General features: G+C 36.9%; 1 protein-coding gene across 1 annotated transcript in view; it reads left to right on the top strand.

The window, feature by feature from the left end:
* The window catches only part of LOC149787779 (uncharacterized), an 83,358-nt gene extending 61,459 nt beyond the window's left edge, over positions 1-21,899 (top strand). Inside the window, exons 7-12 of the mRNA XM_089975666.1 lie at positions 7,915-7,982; positions 10,665-10,811; positions 11,788-11,923; positions 17,878-17,925; positions 20,772-20,881; positions 21,456-21,899. Coding sequence (XP_089831792.1) covers positions 7,915-7,982; positions 10,665-10,811; positions 11,788-11,923; positions 17,878-17,925; positions 20,772-20,881; positions 21,456-21,668 — 722 coding nt within the window. The 3' untranslated portion in view covers positions 21,669-21,899. The remainder of the gene's footprint in view (positions 1-7,914; positions 7,983-10,664; positions 10,812-11,787; positions 11,924-17,877; positions 17,926-20,771; positions 20,882-21,455) is intronic.
* Positions 21,900-24,846: the final 2,947 nt, after the last annotated feature.

Below are 24,846 nucleotides of genomic sequence, written 5' to 3' on the forward strand. Positions count from 1 at the left end.
TCTTTAACTCAAATTGAAGTAAACATGTTTACAGTAATAATGAACTGAAAGTTTAATCCACAATCATAGAGAAATATTATATAATTATGTATTATGTTGTTTATTAAATAAGTATCACTAGTCAGATACAGTTAACTTGACTTTGGATAAAGGTTAATTACAAAATTCAGATATACATATAAAAATAATCATTAAGAAAATCCAACAAACAGTACAAATTAAATACACACACACACACACACACACACACACAGACACACAAACACACACACACTTATATAGTTATGCGCATTTGTATATCATTTATGCTTATCGATTAAAAATCGATAGTGGGTTACAAACAAGCGGGACAGTGTGCGAATACTACAGGTACCCACATTATTTTCTATTATTAGGAGCTTATCAAATTTACTCGACATCCTTCATCCTTCAGATAATTTGAATAATGTTATGTGTATTATTTTTTCTGCCTCTGCCAGGATTGTTCTATTGTAACATTAACACCTATGCATACAAATATAGCTACATAATATTATCTTGGCCATGTTATCGGTGTCTGTGAATGTAATTTGTAGTGAAACAGAGATTTTGGCCCACTAATACCTAACGTTAAGGAGACTAGCATTAATGCTAGTTGTAAATAACTTTTGGAGGCTATTTCGACCCTAGTAGTAGAAAATTGTGGGCGCCTGTAGTATTCGCACACTGTCCCGCTTGTTTGTAACCCACTATCGATTTTTAAACGAAAAGCATAAAGGATATAAAAATGCGCATAACTACGTAATTTCATTCATCCATTTATAGTTTCTAACCTGATTATCGCTAGGGAGTCAATACCACTCTCAACGTATTCACGTGTCAAACTTAAACTAAATGGAATCTCTTCATGTAAACAAGCAGACAGACTGCTCACTGCCCTTTTCTGGTTTCGAAAATAATCCATTTCAGTATAAACTCTGTCGAATGTGTCCTATATTTGCAATGTCGAGTTTTAAATTGAACAAATAAAAGGGAGGAACTCTTTTACACATGTTCAAAGAGATGTAACTCCCAAATTTACGGATTTATTAAGATCATCAAAGACAGTGAGCTAAGTCACGTCACATAAGTTGCATAAAAACAATATACCCGCCCATTCAAATATGGCAACCTTCTTACTAGAGAAAATCCAGGGGATTTGAAACGCCAACAAATTGTCAATGTTTGGGACACCCTGACGACAAACATGTTAGAAATTATAAATTGACGATTTAAATGAAAACGTTTTTTTATGCCCTTGATGCAGTTCATTTTTTAAATCGGTAGGTGAGGGAAAAAGCAAACGTCAGTTTGCGAATACTATAGTAATAAGAATTTGCGACGGTGTGTGAATATAGAACGTTTGGCGATTATCTTTCACACTAGTCGTAGAAAACGTGCGTCGACTCAATCACATGGTTCATTATGACACGAATACGTGCACGTGGCTGAAACTGGATAGTAAAGATGTATGCGGACAGATGTGTATAAACACGTGTTGCATGGTCCATGCTTCGCGAAGCAGGAAAGGAATGGCGATATTGTCACAAAAGAAATGTAGGGATGATATCGGCCTTAACAATGACACTGAAATAGACACAGACTAATGTGAGGAAATAAATCTGAAAGGTTTTTTCCCTAGGTGCTGACGCTGAATTAGAGTTGGATTTTACAGATGAAAGGAACAGATGGCAAAAAGCTTAGACTCATGCATGTGGCCCAGCTCGAAAAGGCTACACCTGACCAGGGTTATCAAAGAGTGCATAAAAAAATTACATGTGCGAATGGTTCAGCTGGCAAGTCACAAGCTGCGTGTAACTAGAACTCAACATTTCAAAGCACCGCCCGTTTCAAGATTGAGCTAACTACCGTCGTCAAAGTGTATTATCATTGTGAAAAATACTGACAGTGGATCATTTGAGTCTCTAAGTCCTGAACCATACGATGACTACGTCAACCGGCCACGCTTGAATAGCCAGCACCTATGTGATCTCAAGTTCAATGACATCCAATTCAGAGCTAAAGTCCTAGATATCGGCAAGTTCGAACTCCTTAACCTGGAAATCGCGATCATCATATTTTGACTTTAATAACGGTCTTCACCGATTGCGCATTAGTAAGAAATTAAGATCACAGGTTGTGGTCGGCTTTCCATTATCTGAAATGGAAGGCAATGCAAACATACACTACTAACTCGGGATGTAAGATCTGGCCTAGCAGGTACACAACACAGCAAGTATGTAGGTATGTTGCAGGAAGCTTTCGGTACTTGCAAACCTTAACCCGGGTCAACCGGCTAGAGGCCAATGCAAATGACTGCGCGGGATAAGCAAGAAGGCGTCATGCAGAGCCGGGCTAAAGCATCACTCCTGCCAGTTGCGTGACCGGTTTATTCGTTTAAGGCTACCTCTGGAACAAAAGCAATATGAGTATGTCAGAAACAGCCGACCAGTTCCCTTGCGGTTTTCTGATATGTTATCGTCTGGGCCAATGGTGTAATCAGGCAAAGAGACGGTTGTGATATTTGGAGAGTCCTTGCTCCCATCTAAGCTATTCGTTCTCCCTCCGTGTCTTTGCAGAAGGCAAAGGGCTGCTAGGTCTGCGGCAACTCCATAGGGAAGGACTGTTTGCGGGACCAATGCCACATCAGATGCAATTACTGCTGCCCGTCACACAATGTGCGCAATATCCACTTGCGTATCATCCCACAGAAAACTAAGAAGCCAGTCTTAATCTACAACTTCTGCGGCTACGACAAACACAGCATCATGTAAGCAATCTGAAAGGCATCCGCGTCCGGCATCAATGCCATTTCCATCAACATGAAGAAATATGTAGCGCTCCACCAACGAAATCAGCAGTTTTTGACAACCTCCTGTTCCTTAACAGAATCCTTGAGAAAATGGTAGCTAACGTCCCAAAAAAAGCTTTTCACATCACGAGCCCTTATACAGCGTACGAATTCAGCCTAGTAAACACCTCAGGCGTATACCCCTAGGAGGGTATAAAGTGCTAGAAGCGTTTCGTGGATACGCACCTCCCCGAATAGATGCATTTTATGGCCAGATCAGTCACGCTGACATCGATGTAAGCAACCACGAGCAATCTCTATTGGTTTGGAAGGAGTTCCCTTATCAAAACCCGAAAGAATACCACCAGTTTACCTTCCAACAGTATATCTCTTGCTTAAGGAAAGTGTTTTAGGTCTTACGCGTCATCTCTATGACAAACTACGGCCTTGACCCCACCCACTTCTATCGCTCTCTCTGGTTGAGATTGGTCGCCAGGAAGACAAGTGCGCAACTCGAGCTGCTCACTGTTATTGGGATGCTTAGCGGGTAGAAGTGGTACCGTGCATATCATCTTCGAGATGCATTCACCGGCTAGTTAAAGCTTATTCCAAATCTTCTGACATGAAGCGCGACGTGGTCCACTACCTTTTTTCTCATCCGTTGCTAAAACCGGAATGCACTTCTCTAATGTCCATCTGTCATTGCATTTTCAGAAGAAAGGGTGGACATTGCCAAACAATCAGACCATCACCAGCCTGTCAAGGCAAAGAACACGCGTAGGCAGGACTGCTTTAAAGCCATGAGGATAGCCCGAGGGTGAGGATGACACGCTAGGGTGCCAGGTAGTCTTCCCAGCATATATAACGTGTAAATCCTCTGACAGAATTCTCGTCAGGGTCTATTTGACAGAGGTCTGCCAGATCAACACCGTGAATTTGATCCTGGACCGCTATAATAATGACTTTTACTATAACCACGCAAAGGCGCAAAAGGTCAACATTCCCCAGCAACCCACACGGCGATCAACATAGCAAACGTGCAATATGGACGCGGATTGTAGGCTCCTATCGGTCTATATGGGTGTGGGTTTGGCGGCATGATTCGGGTTAATGTAGATGAAAATCCCATTTGCCGTCTCACCCGCAAGGGCCATGACTGCACAATGTCAAAGGCATCAAGACGTTTGCAATCAATGAAGGGATGATTGATCTCGCAACCGTCGATAGCAAACAGACGTGTGAAAAAAGCGAACTATCTTTGTTTACGGTCAAACCCACACAGGTCAAATCCGAGAATGATGCCGTACACGAGGGTCACCAAGAAATCGACTGGGTGAGCGACGAAATAATCTCGAATTTTACCATGAATCAAGGCGTACGCTATTCCTTTAATAGAGTCACCTCGTGGTCGCCATACACATGATAGCCTCGTTCCTAGACGTGAAAAGATCCGCCTACGACATGGGGAACAGCCTGAAAATTTCGATGGATCCTTGTCCCCTGCAAGCTCAAAAAGAAATCGGCGGCACTCGAAGAATGGTCGGGTTTCCAAGCTGCAGCTCGTCTTTGGCGACCTTTACGTGCGTTACTCTGTCATATGGAGATTTGTCAATGTCAAGCTACTCTAGTCGGCCGCTATTCCAATGTGCGATGTCGATTTATCTTCTGTGGCTGTGATCCTGAGGGATATGGTCAAGGAAGACGGAATCTTATCCCTGTTGACCCTTCTTGGTACGGTCAAAACGGTCACCCAGGAATCTGCCCAAGAGACACTCTATCACAACTTCGGCAGCAACGGTCAGAAAAAATAGACAAGGACCTTCCCCTAATGCTGCGGTGAGGACTATATTCAACTTTAACCTGTTCGGGTAACGCACACCTTGAAGCACTTCATTGGAATCTACATGCGCAATAGGCTGGTCAGCTGCAGCACCTTACCAAACCGTGGTATGCTTTGGATGGCTTTGACTCTTACGGCCTCTACCCCGCCACCCGAGATAGTCAAGGACTTCCCCATACGCGCACGCTGATTTGCACCACGCTCCCTTTTTAGATAAAGGCTAGCTAGTCGATTTGCGACCACAAGTCTGCCAAGGCCCGCAGCTTTCTCTGATACGCCGTCAATTGGAAATATGCGGTCTTGCGGCATGCGTGCAATGTCTGTAGCCATCTTTAGATGCTCGCAGAAAAACGCGTCCCCTCCCTCCTGGGCATCCTGACTGATCTCTCATAATACATTAAAAAGACAGACCTCACAGAGTGTATCAGCAACGTCGGCGACGTAGACCCGAATAACCCGGTTGCTTTCGCCGACGCCCTCAAGAACGTAAAATTATCTGGCTTGACCGTCTATTCGCTGATACCTAACCCGGTAAACCAGGAGCAGCCATTCATCATGAGTATTTTTAAGCCGAAGACACGCTGAGCTACTGCGACAAGCCCATGGGGCGAAGTCTGAGGAGGCTGACCGTCGTTACCTTGCAAAGTGACCAATCTCGGTTGTCTGACGTCACAAACTGATACGTTCATCGCCGAGACGACAGAAAGGAGTATGTCGTCGACCAAGACGCTCACGCAAGGAAGAAAGGTAATCAGGGATGACGATGCAGCCCTGAAAAGATACGTCGACAAGGCGCTTTTGACCGTAGTAGAAGGTGTGAACCCATCAGAAGTGTCCCAGTATGCAAGCAGGGACTACCTGGCATTTTTTGTACCTCAAGGCGCATAATGTGACCCAATTGAGTACTTAATAGGTCCTTCCGCTACTGCGACAACTGCGTCAGTTTTGACCGACGAGATGCAACGCACAATGTTGGTGTGGTCGTCGGCAACAATGAGGACACTAATCCTTCAGCGGCGACATCAGCGAGAGTAACCTTCCACGAGTACGGCGTTTTGGCCGTGGGTGACTTTTCTCATTAGCTTGAATGTGTGTCTGATGGTTAAAGAAGATAGATGTGGCCAGGTGGCCGCCATCGAAAACGAGGGCTTCGCAACCAGCTATGGTTCCATTTTATTCGTAATCCAGGACCTTAACGCCGAAATGCAGGTAACAAGGGCATTAGCCGCTTTATTCATTTTCGCCACACAAAGATAACCGCCCAGGCGAAAATATGGCAGAGCGGCTAAGTAACCCTTTTGAAGACGATTGTGCAGAACTAATATAATAAATGCCCGACATCGACAATAAGTAGAAGTTGGTGGTACTAGAATGCCTTCGCCAGCACAGTTTCAGGTTGTTCACGTTCATGTTATAGTGAAACGATGTCGCGAGCCTGATAAACATAGAACTCGAGTACCCTCAATCTTGCAACGACAAGTCGAGGACCATGCTTTCGCTTCATCAAAACATTCCTCTTGTGGGGCGGCCGTGGTGCAATTGTAGCAATAACGACATAGCTGAGCTTTTCATAACATTCATCAGCCAAAAACACACCAATCGCTAAGATTTCGGGTAGACGGTCCGTTTGCTTTATTACTTGGCGAAATATCCTTCTATCGTTTCAACAACTGTTTTACAGCGGGGACTGTAAAGATCAAGGAAAGCCCAGCATCCACCTTATCATTGTTATTGTCGCCTTGGCTTGCCAGGCTGATAAGCTAGAGGTGCTGAACAGCGGGATCACCATAACAGTTAGCTTCGCTATAAAATTAAAGTTCCACCTCGTCCTGCTCATCAAGAAGCAATGACTCTGTACATGCAGGTCGGACGCCTGCAGGACTTCCACTTGAAGGGAATATCAGAGATGGAAGGTGCCATATGCGTGGTACTTGAACGACGACGGAACCTCTCAAAAAAGTACTTTCGTCCTGTCAGCGTGAACGACAGTGTTGATGGAGCACTGACTGTGGATTGGAGGGAGGGCAGGAGCCGTCCAGTTGTTCACCATGTGCGTCGCCCAAATCGCGATCAGCCTCGAAATGATGTTAATAGACTACAGCCTGCAATCCATCGGTAACGCTGAGAGATGGGGACGGCGAGCAAAAAAAAAAAAAAAGAAAAAAAAAAACATGATGAAATCTGCACACGGGCTAAGGCCAAGCTCAAAATTATCCTGAACCAACCTTAGCAAGAACGATTGATCAACAGCAATTCCATCACGCCTGACCGTGTTAGGATACGAAATTGTGAAGCCCTCAATTATCAGGCTTCTTGAATATTTTCTTTAACGCGCCGAAATAATAATGTATTGAATACGTCGATGTGATATTGGACTCATACGACCCAAGGCAGATGAAACGCACTAACCAATGCATGTATATTTGGATGCAGATAACAGAGTTGAGGCATTCTGCCCACCACACCGTTATGGCTCATATTCAGTGCCGGATTACCAAATAGGCAGAGTAGGCACCGGCCTATGGGCCCCACGCCTTTTAGCGGCTCGGCGACAAAAAATATTTAATAATTTTTGTTTAATAACATAAAATTTCGATTTGTTTATTAACTTTAATAACTGTTAATCTTTGTTTTGTGTAATAAAATTGGTTTATTAAAATTGCTGGTTGGTAAAATTAAAAACGTATTAGGAGATAATTTGCGAGGGGGGCCCCAAGATTTTGACTGCCTATGGGCCTCCACGGAGTTTAATCCGGCACTGCCGACATTGATACCCTTTGCCAAACATTTTTATTGGCTCGTATACAAAACAGTATTCCCAAATCGAAGTAGTCACCGCAACAACTGCGTTAACGCTAGTCACCAAATGTGTTGTACGACTCTAGTCGAAGTTCGACTTGTGGTGAAGCTAGTCACCAAACGTGTTGTACGATTTGAACATCTACTGCCCTATTACTGATGTAAATGTATGCAGTCAACAAGCAATGTGACTTTGCTTCTGTTCGAAGTTCTGTCATATTCTAGATGAGTATATATATATATATATATATATATATATATATATATATATATATATATATATATATATATATATAATGTAAGCGTGTATCCATTGACAACTATAGTTAGACATTACCTTCATGTTTGTTCGAACTTACAATTATATAAGTGTGGTGACATATACATTTAAAACATTTATTATCAAATCTACTATTTCTAAGTTGGGTACGGCGGAGTAAAATTATTAATTGATATTTATTATTAGTGGATGTTGCTGCATTCAACCCAGAAACGATTGAAGAAAAAGCATGGACATTACAAACTGGAGATCAGGTTGGTTATTTTGTTACTTCTTATCGCTTAAACGCTACAATCCATATTTGTTCTGTTCTGTTCGAATTTCTGACTCGCCACCTGATGAGCTGCGTTAGCTGATATGGTGTCTCTGTGCAAGACATCTTTAGATAGTTACCTGGGCACGATATAACCTTTGCGCGTTGCTGCGCCATAAAACACGAAATTGAAAATCAAACCAAATCCATAGCATTTTCTTGTATATTATTCTATTCAAATCCATTTCATTCTGTTCAATTACATTATGTTTTAGTATTGCAGCACCTTTTCTTTTTGTATAAATATTGTTCTATTCTGCCTGAGATCATATGAATCGCGTGACAACTAACGAACCTTCGAGTGCAATTTATTGTCGCAAACTTCACAGCGAAAATATTTTACAGCTACGAATTCTATTGTGGAAACAAGGTGTAGCTTTGTTACACGTGATCTTTTTTATGAGTAAAAGAAGTCAAATTCAGTTAGAAAAGAAAACTATTCGTACTTCAAATACAAAGTCTCAGCGGACAAAATAATATGTGGTATGCTAAATTTCTTGCTCCAGACAGTAAAATGATTATTTTGGCGCCATTTTTAAGTCATATACAACCTCTCATACAATATGCAACCTGTAGTTTCTTCATATATTCCTCTTCCTCTTATTATTCTTCCTCTTCCTATTTTCAGCCTCTGTTGTTATAAAAGAAATATTTTCTTACTGATTTTACTCGATTATAAAAATAACGAAGTAAGGACAAGATTATTTAGACATGGTATGTTCGACTTCAAAAAGTTCCTTTAAGACTTCTGGCCCATTACTGAAATGAATTTGACAAAGGATGTCTTAAAACGGTACAGTTAGTCGTGGCAAATTACTGAAACGATCTTATATAACATTCATTCATTGCCTTGCCCTGCATCTGGCGTGCACCTTTGTCATCCTTTATTTTTTTATTCTTCTTCTTCTAACAATCAGCTGAAGCACTTTTTACCAAATTTTTACAGAAAGTATTAAAGCGTCCCTGCTTATAGTTTTTAAATTAGGGCCACATTTAAAAAAATAAAGAAAGAACAAAAGAAATAAAAAAGGATAAATAAACACACAGATAAGAAACATTACTCTTCTTTTAATCTTCAAATACTTCTCATCCCATAGCCATTAAAAAGAACGCCACTTAGCAGATCTTGAATGAATTAAGAAAGGACCATGACATTGTTCAAACGATCCGCCAATAGTTATTGCCGCGATTATTAAATATAGTACTGTCAATTGTACATTATACTTCATCCCATGTATAGTAGTTCAATGTGTAGGTTCTAGAAGGAGATGGTTGAATCGGGAGATTCGTGACCAACGGGTCTCAAAGACTTGTATCTTGGCCAATGTATGCCATCTTGAACTAAACTATGCAAAAACCATTATTTTCTTAGTGGATTTACCATTACCGTGACTTTTGACCTTCTGACCCCTGAATCTAGAGGTTCATGTAGTCTTTACATGCAAACCAGACACAATGTTGAGTAACGAAACACACTCTAGAATAAACTTAATTCTTCGAAATCCATTTTTATTTTAACCACAATGACCTGGACCTTTTGACTCCCTAAAAAAGTTCATGACTTACGTGGAAGCACAGACAAACTTCTCAAGGTACGTGGTTAGAATTATGCAAAATCATCTTTATTTTTTTTAGTCATATTAGCTAGACAGATTATTAACAATTTAAAAACAAAGGCATGGTCGAATTAAGGCTTGTCAAGTTTATACAAGCTATACCGATTAACATATAAATATTTCTGCCTTTACTATAATTAAACTTCTTCTCAAAATCTGCTCACAACTTTAGATCAAATGTGATAGAAACCATCAAAGTAAACCAAAATGTCTCGCTAATTTAGAAAAAGGTACAGTTTGCAACGATTCCGTTCCGCGTTTTCATAATGAGTCGGTTTCGTATATTGAATGCCCTTTTCGACAAAATAACCCTTATTTCCAATTGAGGCAAAATTATCAAAACGTAAATTATTTCAATATCTCGGCTATCATTATAGGAAAAATAATATTTTTTTATATTATCAATTTCCAGTTCATATTAATAAAAAGAAAATTTTTAGGATACAATTTCGCATACAGATGTTCATTTTGCTCCATTTTGTAAAAAGAAACTCCATTACGCATTTATGACCGACCGCAAATACAAAGAAAAAAAAATATGGTCAACCAGTTGAGGTCTAGAGGATGGGCAAATCAATTTGCCAAATCTGGATTTATAGCAAGTCTATATGGAACAGTATTTGATGTTAATGAAAATAGTTGCGGGTGTTAATAAGTTAACTGTTCCATTTCTAAAGCAGGAATATCTACTGAAGAAGCATGTGGCCCCACCAACAAAAAAAGAAACGATTGGGTAAAAGCAATGATGGAACAATTCAGTTAAATAGGAAACATGGCTATTTTTTTCAAACTGTAGCAACTATTTCAAACACCGATCTCCACTTTCTAGCCAATGTAAACAATTGGTCTGCTGGCACCAAAAAGGATATCGGAAAGATGAATGATCTCAGCCAGATTTGGGCCTCTTGTTTTCACTGTATGTATAATTGTTTGATTTACTACGCGGTTTAGACCGCAACATTTACTTAATTAAAGTTTATTACGCTTTTTCATATTTATTGTTCCAGTTTGATTTGGAGCGTCCTTTCTATTTTCGGAACGGTTCCATCACAGTTCCTGAGAATGTAACTGTTGGGTCCAATTTAGCTTTGGAAATGTCCTACAAACTAGTGGCATGTAATGATTCCAAGGAGGACTTCCATATCAAGACCATCGTAAGTCATCCTCAATTTAAAGTTCTTTATAAAAAGTGTACAGAAATCATAGTGCGGCCAATTTCATTAAATGATTTAGTGATTGGTTTTCCATACATACTCTCCTTGTATATCTGGACATTAAGATTTTATATCACATTTTAATTCAATAGCAATAACATGACGGTCACAAATATGGAAACTATGTTTCCTAATCAGCTAGTAATTGCTCTGTTAATTATCGATTGTAACTTTTGGTATCTTGGTTCCCTTGTCAAATTCCGTGACTTTATGACGCAGTCTGTCCGTCGGTTTTTTTTTCTGCAGCGTAACATCTCGTTCTAGACACATATTCTAGCCAAACCTTATGAATGGCTTGCACGTTGGATAAGAACGAAACGCGTACATTTTGGATAAGATGGGAAAGGCAAATGCCACAATGACACAAAGAAACTTGGTTTCTGCACTATAATTTAGGTGTATAACACACGTCCTGACAATTACGCCTTTTGTTTCCTTTGTTTAAAAAAGATACTAAAAATGCAATCAAGATCTTGAGAATTCTCTCTCTCAGTGAGAAAGGAAAGAAAATCTCTCTATCGAGTTAAAATACCAGATCAATTTAGTTTTGAAAATGTAAATCCGTAAACGTATCGGATTTTATACGAGTACGCTGTGAACAGTAACTTTATTTTGCACACCCAACGGCGGCAAATATTAGTAAGCGCATATCTGTTCACAGGTTAATTGTCCTTAAATATTATATTTACCTGAAAATCCTCAATCAATTAATTTAACTTGATAGTGTTATCGCAAAGTTAACATCGTAAACAGCTCCTTGGTTTGTTTTATTAAAAATTCACTGTGACCTATCTTTTAAATACATTGTTTGTATTAATTTCTGACTACACCTGTTTATCAGGAACCCGAACACTATGAACACTTCCCCCAGTTGCCTTATTTTCTTCTATCCGGTTTGACTATGCCTTTATTGCAGAATATAACAAACAATGGTTCCACAACGCATTTTCATTTTCGAGAGACAATTGGAATTGTTTGCCTCAAACTGAAGCTGGAAGGTACATCAGGGATTGTCAATTACAACATTACAGTGAAGGCTTCGTACATCAAAGGTAGGAATGCTTGTTGCTCGTGCGTGAGTTTTCAAAACTGAGGACTGCAATGTAGTATAAATGGACAAGGGAGGTTTAAAGTGCGTTTGTACCCGAAGAGGTCAGTTGTTTTCATTGTCATTTGTTTATCATGTTTTTTGTTCTATATCAGTCACGAGTAGTATCTCTGTTACTTGTATTTTGACGTTTAAACAAAACAGTTACAGGAGCGGTTGGAATATATACAAAACGAGAGAGGAAATAAATGCTCTAAGAATAGACTCGGACTACATTAGTGGGTTACTGACCAATAATTAATAAATGTGCTCTGAGTCAGATCAGACCAACTTATGTACTGTAAATTTGGTCAAATTCGTATATTTGCATGCCACACATATTTCAGCTTTACTCATGGTTTGATTTTCGTAGTCAAACAAGATATGTGACACTGTTCGAAGTGTGTAGTGTTGATGTTCCACGGAATGCATTTATTGGACCAAGAACTGTTGAGATGCTACATCTTCCTAGTTATACGAATCTTTCAATGCAGTTAAACATATTTGTAATAAAAGATAATTTGTATCTGAAAATACGTCTGAAATTTATAAATCATTGATAGATTCAATTTTAATATATTTTTTATCAAAATGAATTTCCATGTAAAATTACATTTTCATGCAAATTTTAGAAATGAAACAAAAAATTATCAACAACAGAGTTGACCAATCAATGATATCTAAAAGAAATGGTATCTTGGGCATACACTACTTATGGGCATTACTTAATACATTTTATCCAGGGGTAAAGATGCAAGACAGCAAATATTAATGTTCAAATGTATAAAGGTATTCACACAAAAGAAGGAAAGACATCTGTATCCGGTATTCAGTCAGCTATTCGAGTAAATAAAAGAGCGTTCAAATGTTCCATTTTGATATGACCAGTACCGTGTGTTATGGCTAAAATAAATTGCATTCAATGTAAATAACCACAAAATGCGACAATGTAACATAAATTAATACAGCCCCAGATAGACTTACCATACTAAACAGTGACGCCTATCTCTCTCGTGACGACCTAAACCATGTCTTTGAAGCGCTAAATATCAATGTGGTAGTATTAACTCATACTGGTAAATTATGGCGGATACATTGGACATGTCGTAACGAGACCATTGTATTACCGCCTGACTGCCGGGGGTGGGGGTGGGCTTTCAAGCTAATCCAACTATTCCACCTTGTTCCAAATACCAGGCTAGAACTAAAAGATGTAATATTTTTACTTAGTTTTATATATTAGTAAACTGTACGTACGTTAAGTTAAACTTTCAAGATATAAAGATTTCATAATAAGGGTGCAAGCATAGGAGAAACATTAAACTTGAATAATGACACTCAAATATTAGAGGCAATGAACATATATTAAAGTGACTATTCAACCCAGAAATATATGAGGTTGCTAGAAGTAATAAGATACACTATGTATCATAAATTTTAAGACACTGTGCGGAAGGTGAGTTTTGGTTATATGTCCAACAATTAGTACATAAGGTCTACAGGGAAGATAAGTGACAATGTAGATATTAAGTTAAAAGATGTTACTATACATTAGCTAATTCAATATAGAAATAACACTTTTTAAAATTTCAAGTGCATAATGCCAATTACGTGTCTCACAGATATATTAAAGGTACAAATATATACTAAATGATCAAATATATTTGACATTTCGATCACCAATATTTGAAAACAAGGATGAACACTTGCATATATAGGACATGTACCATGTACTTCTGTTATATATATTTGATTTAATTATATCTGATCTCATATATATATATATATATATATATATATATATATATATATATATATATATATATATATATATATATATATATATATATATATATATATATATATAAATTTAATTGATTTTTTTCAGCATTAGAAAATTTTCATTACATGCTAGTGTAATGTAAATTAATTCACTAGAGATGATATCTTATTCAGAAACTCGTTTGACCTTGACTGTTCGTTCTGTAAACACCAGGTGTTGACCTAGATCCTGACCTTGATTCAAAATTTGTTGTTGTTGTTGTTGTGGAGTTTAACGCCATTTTTCAGCACACGATAGGCTATACATGGCGGCCAGTATTAGTGGTGGAGGAAGAACCCGGGAAAACTCCGGAAAGAACCACCGACCCACGAGAAGCTACTGGCAAGCTTTCTCACATACTCACATTAGCCGAATCCGAGAATCGAACCCACGCAGACAGAGGTGAGATGGCAGTGATCCGTAACGTAGAGCGTTTTAGACTACTCGGCCACTCAAGGTCCCCAAAATTAGTAGCAGCCACGCAGATAAGTTCTATTTTTATTTTCAAATGTTTGGTTGTTGTCGAGGTCATTATGGGATTACGTGTTTAAGATGTAAACAATTTTTTAACAAATTTTTATTTCTTGGAGTAAAATGATTGGTTATCGTCAGGCCCACACTAGGTGTACGTGATCATTAACAAGTAAATAATTTCGATGAGGTTCTGGAACATGATCACGTAACCTCCTTTTTGCGTTTTAGAATACGATATAACCTTTGTTTGGGAGAGATATTCTCATTAGTTGGGCTTTTTCTTTAGACTGGATGGTGTATGTTGTGCTGTTTGGAAATATTTCAAATTACTTGGATTCGAAAGGATTTTTAAAAAATCTTTGAAAATACGCGTGCTCATATGAAATTGTTGAACAAAGACAGCTCTTATAAAAATTTATTCTGATTTCCAGTAGAGGTTACAGCATACGTCATCGTCTTCCATCTAGGATTCTTCGTAGGGACTCGAACTTGAAATCAGTAGAACATTTTATTATTAGGACTACTAAAATTTTATTCGTGGGTTATTGTTTGGATTATTTATGGATTTGATTCTTAAAACCGTAAGTTTCTAAAACAATTCTTTATTTTTTTACAGAATTTTTCCAGGGAAATAAATTATCATATTTTTCAAAGCTTGTTGTTTTCATTCTTTCTTGTGTTACTATTTATTCTAGCTTAAACACGTGACATAAGACTTTGTAAGATCAATTGCATAAGCATAATTTGAACGATCTGTTGTATTTTTAAGGGTGTCAATTAACAATTATTAAGTAGAATGATTAATTTAAATGTGATATCAGCTATTACTGCAATGCAAAAATTAATTAAAATATATTGCCGTACCTAAGCAAATTCATGATGGAAAGAGTATTTTTGGATATTTCAAGTGCATAGGGCCAAATATGTACCGAACAGATTATCTATAGGTACAGTTAGATCCAAAATGAAGTACTAAATGTAAAATTCCGATTTCCAGATATTCCAAAAAATATGTAAATTTGCTGGTTTGGTACATCTAGCCATCTTAACATTAGTTTTCCAAAGTTAATTCAAATGATCTGTTCAATATTTCTGGAGTCAATTTTATAGTGTTAGTTATTAATTATTGTTAAATATTGCTCAAAGCAAAATAGTTCATTATTATGGGATATCATCTTATACGCCAATGCCGCACTATGTGAATCAATGTCTTCACCAAAATTAACAATAAAAAGGAATGCACTCTTTGTTAGACTTCATTTTGCTACTATCATATATCGAAAGCTAAATAGATCTAGGGAAATTCCATTAGGTCACTCTGACCTATATTTTGACATTTTTCATCCTTTTGCACTTTTAAAATGGTTTAGTAGACAACCCGGTATGCCCTACAAAGAGTTTTCATTTCCATCCTCTCATTAAGTACCATATAATTATAGTTATAAAAGAATTATTGAAAGTCATAAAAGCAGAAATGGTTTACTCACATAATCACCCCCCATTATAATAAAAAAATATAAGTTAACTGTTTGAACCCATGCTAATTAGTGTATTATAAAGGCACAGTGCCATCTAGAAAGATGTGGCCAGTGTTTTCAATAAAGGCCTAATCCTGACATTTAAAGATTTTTTCTCTGACAGCATTTGAATATTATCCACAATTTTGAACGTGAATAAGCTGTGTTGTGTGGCAATGCATACATGATCATAATAACTTGCATCAGTTCCATACAGACTATACATATGAATATATTTAAACAGTTTAAAAGTTTACAAATCTTTAAAAAATTTTTAACTATTCACATTTTTTAATTTTATTAGTTCTATTTTGAATGTCAATATACAAAAATCTTTCAAAATTGAATGTGTTTACCTGCAATAATCAACCTGGGATTTCAGTTGCAATTGCATTCAATAGGCTGACAGGACTCAGATCTCAGTTATATATCCTATATAGTTAATATATTTGTTTCTCAGTTCTGAACTGTCCAGTGTGTCCAAATCCTAATAAATAATATGTCAGTCTAAAGTATCCACTAAGATGAACCGTAAAGTTTTGTCATGGGTTATCCACCGTCTTTTGGAGAGACGCGACTGTAACGTAACGGTGTACAATAAGTCACAGACTTCATTTCCAGACAGCAATACTGCAACATTCCCAATTGTGCACTATCGCCAAATGCACACACACAACCTCACCATAATGTTCGTATTCCAAAAAGTAAAACATTTTCATTAAATCAAGAATGACTAAATCTAAATCATGTCTCACTAGTAAAGGAGAGATAAATGTTGTGCAAAGAGACTGGGACTATATTCGTGGGTACTGACCAGGAAGTAATAATTCTGAACTGTCCAAATGTGCCTTATTCTGTTTTTGATAGCAAGACATCAGATTAAATGAAACCTGCCCGGTGGAAACTAATTACTTTCTAACCAATGGTTAGTACAATCGCATGCATTTAATGCTCTGATATTATTCTAGGATTATCTTAGCGAATTAATTACCGCAGATTGTTATATTGCGTCGAATAGTACACTGTGTTCAATCATAGAAGCTAGGAATGATTTACGATTTAATGCCTTGCGAATTTTGCCATTCCTTTCTCAACCAACTTAAACACTACTAATGAGGGACTTCTCCAAACAATACTCAATCGAAAGGATTCATTAAGCACACGATATGAAGATTTACAGGGACAAAATCTAGTCTTGGTCATAACCAACAGAAAAACACCCCTATAACCAAATAATGTACACTTCCTTGCGTATTAATAATGCATAACGGCATGCGCACACTGAAACACTATGCTGCTTATCAAATGTTGTTCTTAAGAAAAGAGAGTATGTGCGTTATGACTGGCAGGACTATACAACATTAGCCCTAGATTACCAAGTAACCAGTTCGTGTAACTGCGATAGTTTCTTCCTTTATTTGGTAAGTTTGAATATATGGGTCGATTCTTTTGTCCTATGCCACCAAGTAAACATGTAGAGTGCCGCCATTTTGTCTTAAGATGGCAGAGTAGCCTGCTTGAACCGCTATATGCATTCTCAAAAGAGTTTCATTTATTTTTCTCTCGGTGGAAACATTGTTAATGAGCATTGAGCGCGACATTCCATTATTTAAAGAAGAGCGAAATACATTACCGTAGGCAGAAGATTTGTAGCTGGCCATTTCAATGGTTGATTGTACATTGTGTATTTCTTCATGAACGTCATTCCTTTACTACCCTTGTTTTGTGTGAGATATGAAGATTTGTTCACCCAATGCGAATAATATCCTACTAGAGTGAAGCTTGAGCGGAACATGACTTGTCGCGGTTGACGAAACTTTCGTATCCTCCTACAAGGGCAAGGAGTTATTGTATATACTGAATCGTACTTGATAGGGAAACAAGTATTCGAAGGGTACACGACTGCGCGTGGGAGACACAATCGAGTATTGAGGTTACCATGTGTATTTCCTGACACGTGGCAGTCTGTGAGCCAATCGTTGACACTTTTATTTTTATGATGACTTGTATGACTTAATTGTATTTTCTGGGCATATTCTCCTTTACCAGCTGTTTTTTTTTGTTGTTGTAGCTTTTTGTAATGATACTGATGATATATGATTCTAGGGCCAGCCTTGTTGACAGCTCCAATACTAGCGGTGCAGGCAGCTTGGGGTAAGTAGTCGTAATTTGTAAGTACTTTTGTCTTGAAGTAGAATTATATATTCTAATATTAGAATTATCGGCTCTCATTTTTTTCCATGAGACATTAAGTCACTTGCTTAGCATGTAGCAACTTGACTCACAGCTGACAATTGCGTCAGTAAAACTGTTTAGAATGATGATGCTATTTTGGGGTTTAACACCATTTTTGCGCATGATAGGTAATACACGGCGGCCAGTACAACTAGTGGAGCAAGAACTCAGGAAAACCATGATAATAATCGAAACAAGTTTATAAATGCAAAATTAAATTAGCTTACGTTAAATCTTTTTCTGTGATTTTCACGATGAACTGTTTTGAATATGATAATAATGTCACTCTACCACACGTTTGTTTCTTTTACTGCGGATCATATGTACAACAGTATAAGGGCGCTCACCAGTTATTATGTACTTTTGAGAGTGACGTATGTAAGGTGAAATTGTTTGCATTTGAAACATGCACAGTGGAGAGAATGTTGGCGTGCTTCTATGCTACTTTGATGTAATGTGGCTGACAATTCTTTGGATATTGTAATGTTGGCATGCTTCTATGCTATTTTGATGTAATGTGGCTGTCAGTTCTATGGACATTGTACTTATGGAAATTGTACATGATCTAAGCACACTGCTAACTAAAACAAATGCCCCCTTGTGATAAAAATATCAGCCGGAATTAGTATAAGATACACTATCTTTAGTACCTATTACAATAGGAAAAATGAATGTTGCCGAACTAGACAATACCAGCTTCAGAAAGAGCAGTGGATGAATTACCAAATATATCAAACGTAAAAAAAGGTATCGGCTTTTCTTTACAATTTACCACTGAAATCCAGGAGTGAAAATGACCAAGTGGAGCTAGCAGCTTTCTGAAAGGTGCACATCTGGAGTAAGGCCAAGCAGTATACTCTATAACCCATATTACACCCATCAATCATACACCAAAATAAAAGGAATAAAAGATTCGTTGAACAGTACCAGAGACATACAAGGTCTTTTTTAAATAGCCAGTATAACCAATGAGGAAACCCGGGGAAACTATTTAAAATTCTAACCCTATGCAAAATACGAAACTGTAGAGCGCCACCAGAAGTAGATTCATAGGAAGTGCATCAAAATGCATGGTCACGCTATCTTTTCGATAGAGTGTCACCTAATTATAAGCACGTGGGTTGTTGGCAGTGCCGGGTTACCCATAAAGCTCAATAAGCACGTGCTTATGGCACCAGCACAACAGGGGCATCAGAAAACATTCCAATTAAGTGTTGATGATAAAGATGAATGAATTATATATGACCATTTCGATCTGCATGTACGAGTATTTTGATTTGGAATGATGGCAACACTGGTATTTTCCCACCTGTTTAGCTTTTAACATTGTTTCTTGGAGAGTTTCCCATTTTGTAGGAGGGACGTGTACGATAATATTTTCAGCGTTTAGGGCCCTAGAAAGCATTCATCAAGTACTGGTTGTTAGCATGCCAAGAGGAGCACGAGACCTTGACCTTTAGTTACATGTTTAAGAAAAATAACTTATCATTCAAAACTAAAAAGAAGATTATCAGTCTGAATGGAGTATATTTCTGACAAAGTGAAGGTAAGTGCTTAAATGAATTAAAACCAATGACTCCAGAAAACTGTCTTTAAATCGAATTAAAAAAAATAAAAAAATAAAGTTCATTATGAAGACATTAAAATTTAATAAAAACTTTTGTATTTCGTTTGTTGCCAATCTACATATCAGATCGGTTACGATGACCTAGTAACTTCCTAAAACTCAAATTCAAAATAGCAAATACTATTTTTGGGAAAGATAAAAGTCCCATTTACTGGCATCAAAATTTAATGAATAAGTTTTGTCTTCCAATATTGGAAATATTAAGATTCACTTTGATTCTACAGCGTTGATAAAAAAAACCCCAGTAGATTGCGTCATTCTTCGAAGAAATTTGATTTATTGTAATTATCTGCGTTAAGGTCACTCAATCGATTGAAGAATGTTCTAAAATATAGTATATACTTTCTTGACGTCAGTAAGTATATTATTATTCCATATTTTCTAATTAGTTATTTCTCGAAGGAAGAGAACTAACAAGTGTTGAAAACTTTAGTGTCTGATTCATTTATTTATAGTTGCAATATATGTTGAAACTAAACCAGGCAAAGAGTAATTTGAAAGCAAGCTTAAAATCAGGAAAAGCATCCGATTATGATATTCTTTCTAAAGTAAAATTTGATCGTAACTTTACCATCGAAACAGATTTGCAAACCATTTAAGAAACTTGTTTGTTGTCATGTAAAAGGTTGTGTCCAAAATACGGATAGGTATGTAGTCTTCTGCTTTACGTAAGTAAAATTTTCGCTTTTCTTCTATATACAGCAAAACATGTCTTTAGCAACCATCTCTGGAAGGTACGAAAATGGCTTTTGAAGATAAGTGATTGTTTAACAGATGTTTGTTTCTAATATAACTTGGTTTACGGGATCTTAAAATAAACTGCTGTTGAAGATATGCGATTGATTAATACTGGTAACCTCTTAGGAAGGTACAACTGTATGTATGGTACCAAGTTTGCTTCAAAAATAAATTATGAAGTGAAACGTTTAAATTTTATTTATTTCACATTTGGCAAACAAGATCTGGTAACTGATAGTACATACTCTTAATGATGCAGATGATGGCGGAAAAGCCATTCCAATATTTGCTGCCCGACCACATCTTGTTACACCTGTAGAAACAATGGATTAACCCATAACTGTGGAGAGTCACCTTATTTGAAAATATTGGACACTAAGATGACATTTCCTTTCTGCAGAAATGTGTGATTGCGATTGCTGGATGTACCAACTACTATATGGAGACTCTCCTTACAAGAACATGACATATGCTGAAAAAGAACAAGCATTGCAGGATACGATTGTAAAGGTATGTATTAGAGTCGAAGGTATACTAATGTTGATACTAAAGCACCGAGATGACAATGCTAGCATTTATGCTTGTATTGAGGCTAGAATCTTGAAAGTGCTTGTGATTCTTTTTGCTTCCTTCTTTCTTTACTTTTGCGGAAGCCATATATTCTAAAACGTTACAGTGTCACGTTGACATCCGCATGCAACCTTTAGGAGTTCGAATTTCAAAACATGTAACTACTATTTAAATAAACTTGTCGGCCATATCTAAGACAAGCAAAGCAAATCACACAAAGAAACAATTTGCAATGAATTAAAAGTAAGTCCAAAAATGTGTTACAATCCAACAGGTTGCCAACACAACTTTTATAGACAATGAGAGAGAGAGAGAGAGAGAGAGAGAGAGAGAGAGAGAGAGAGAGAGAGAGAAGTGAAATTTCTTCTAGAAGTTATTTTTGGTGTACGATCGCGACATTGCATTACTACGTAGCACTTAAAAGTGTATCTGGCAATATATATATATATATATATATATATATATATATATATATATATATATATATATATATATATATCACATTATCATGTAGATCAAGAAGGTATTGGCAGTAAATAAATTGGAGTTGTCAGCAAATATTCGGAAGAAGACAAGTGCAGAAGACTCCAGAGTGTCAGCCGTACTTATTGGTTCCACGCTTGGCGTTGCTGTTCTCTGTTGCATCGCGGGATCGATCATTCTGTTTGACCTTCCAAAACTTCTCGAAGGATTTCGAGCTCTCGTCCACAATCTAACTGGACGTTAATGCCAAACCCTGCATGAATCGTCTTGATAATGCTCGAATGCTTCAGTGAAATTACTAACAAACCTGTGCTGAATATTAAAAGATTCTTGGTAGTTTTAGGAATTGGAGATGAGCTTTTTGGTTTGTAATAAAAAAATGCTCCACAGGAAAAAGATTTAGTTCGAAGATCGAATCGGAGATTTTACGGCATGGTGAAATTGAAAACTATATTACTAATTTCAATTTAAAATATTTTTCTTCTTATATATATATATATATATATATATATATATATATATATATATATATATATATATATATATATATATATATATATATATATATATATATATATATATATATATAAATATTGTGCGCTTAATATTTTTGTCCGTGAATGAGGGCAGGCGTTTTGCTTTCCCGACTTTTGACATGTTTTCTTTTTCTAAAATATTTTTTCTAAGCTTTAGTTCAATCCGTAACCTTAGATGGTTCTAGAAAGAAACTTTTTTACAATTTTGTGGAATGTTCAATTTGAATTTTTATTGTTCCAGACCAATCTATTGTGGCATAGGTCAAATGAAATATTTATATAAATTATTTGGTAAACAATTATTTATTCCTCTTTAATATAAATCTTTGAGAATCTATGCTCAAAGTGTATATTTGTTTTCCAATATAATTTGAGAGGAATTATTTATTTAAATTATTCGATGAATTACGTTGTGTTCATTAAGGTTTTGGACCAAAACACAACTCTGAGAATTTGAGTACTCATTCAAAACGTTCTGTATAATAGCAGTGTAGCACATCAAGACATTCAAAACCGTTAGAATTCAGTCCGATCATTCTATACACTTGGACTTTTGATATGACATTTAGGTTTATTTCGAATTATTTCACAATACTCTGCCTTTTAAATTTTTACATTGAATTTTAAGCAAATGTATTATTTGTTGAATTTTGCTTGTTCATCTCACTGCTTTTCAGTAACATGGTTCAAGGCATAGAGTCGTAATTATGTATCTTGTTTGCTGCTTGTTAATATGGTTCCATTAATTCATTACAGGAATCGAATGTTGAGTACTAATATAATTCAGATGTATCCAGTTTTATAAGGTGTACGAGATATTCAAATCCATATCCCTGGAAAGACCGTATACTGTAAATTTAATGAACGGTTAATCTCATTAGTTCAATTTTGCCTCGAGAATATAGGTATCTTCCCTGTGGACTTTTAACTAATAGGAGTTACTTCCCGTATGTCTAGATAGCAGATAATCGATACAGTCGATATGAAATTTAAAATTAAACGATTTTTGTAACTGAAAGACGGAGACGCAAAGACAGATATACAGTGAAAGTTACATAATTAGGTCATCAAAGAACCACAATTATCGTGTCTAATAGGTGTGAAAACCCCCCCAGAAATATCTACATTTAAATGAAACAGCGATAGCTTTTTGTAGTGACACTTGCGTGTGACACTTTTGAGCTGTTTCGTATCATTTTTCCGACATTTCCTTTTATACGACGATTATGTTTTTGGAACTATTTGCATTAGATTTATTAGTCCTAAGTATTTTAGCTATAATATACCTATCATGTCAATCTAGAAAGTTTAAGAACATTTTAATATAGAACGTCGTGTTCGTGCATCACTTTTGTCTGGACAGTTTACCTGTTGCTTGCACAGGAATCAGTGAAAATGTTTTGTCTGCTTACGAACATGTCACCTTTGTTTCTTAGCCGTGGATGGTTCCAAAATTACAATGATGTACATCCAGATCTACAATCTTGTACTCAATAATGATATATTTATCTAACACTTTTATGTCCATCCGTGGGTGCATAGGTGAGTTCATATATAGTCTATCCGTGGGTGCATGTGTGAGTGCAGCTATAGTCCATCCGTTGCTGCATGTGTGCGTACATACATAGTCCATCCGGAGGTGCATATGTGAGTGCGTGTATGGTCCATCCGTAGGTACACATGTGTATGCATGCATAGTCCATCCTGGGTGCATATGTGCGTGCATGCATAATCCATCCGGAGGTGCAAATGTGCATGCATATCCCATCAACATTGATCCGAAGTCTTCAGAAGAGCACACAGATCTCTCCACCTGGGCGAGTCTTCTCCATACTGAAGCTACTAACCTTGTACGGAAGAGATTTGCAGAGGAAGTGAACAAGCGCGAGCAGTGGAAATCTTATAACTGTAACACGTGCTTTATTGATCAAGCATGCCCGAGCAACATCTCCTGTCAAGTATGCCACATTCAGCTCAGAGCACAAATTTGTCTGATCAGTCAGTCATTCAGGTACTCACAGAAATCTAACTACTTAGTGATGTCATGGTCAGCTTCGAACTCCAAGGACAAACAATAAATATAAGTTACCTGACAGGTGGAAAGAAAAAACTTATTTATGTTCTATCGTGTGCTGAGACGGGGATTAAAACTTTACTAAAAACGTAACCCATAATTTAGTTTTGCATTAGAGTAGAGTGATAATTGCGGCATAATCATTATAGGAGAGTGTTCAGTTCACGGACAATTCAAATTCAAATGACTACTTCGGAATTGGGTGCTAATTTACAGGCATAAGAAAAGTCTTTAAATCATAAATCATTCAATTTTACTTTTCATAAAGGTCGTTAAAGCACAAAGCATTCAATTATACTTTTACATATAAATCATGGACATGTTTGGAAAAGGATATGATTAGCGTTCTATATTCACTTCTTAGGTGAGGGTCACTCAGGTGGGTTAATGTTAAATTACCTGATTTTTTGCCCACCTGCACAGGTGTAAATATAATGATGGCATATATACACATATGCAAACGATTAAAGAAGAAAACGGTATGAAATGTGTATTATGTCCATTACATTATGTATGTCTGTCTGTCTGTCTGTCTGTATGTATATATGTATGTATGGATGTATGTATGTATGTACGTATGTATGTAGTTACCACTGTATGGTCTTAAACTAAGTACAGAAAAAGCAAAGCCAACAAGTCAGGTAAATTTCATCCATTATTTTTTTTCCTATAATTCGAAGTGAAAAGTAGAAGGAGCTTGCAGTATTGTGAATTAAATATAAATATATTCCTATCCTCTCTACGTAGATAGTGACCAATTGACCAGACCCAAAACGAAAGATAGCTCCTCCGACCAATCAAATTGTCACACA

This window comes from Sinohyriopsis cumingii, chromosome 11 (genome assembly GCF_028554795.1).
Source record: "Sinohyriopsis cumingii isolate HCF-2022 chromosome 11, ASM2855479v2, whole genome shotgun sequence".
NCBI lineage: Eukaryota > Metazoa > Mollusca > Bivalvia > Unionida > Unionidae > Sinohyriopsis > Sinohyriopsis cumingii.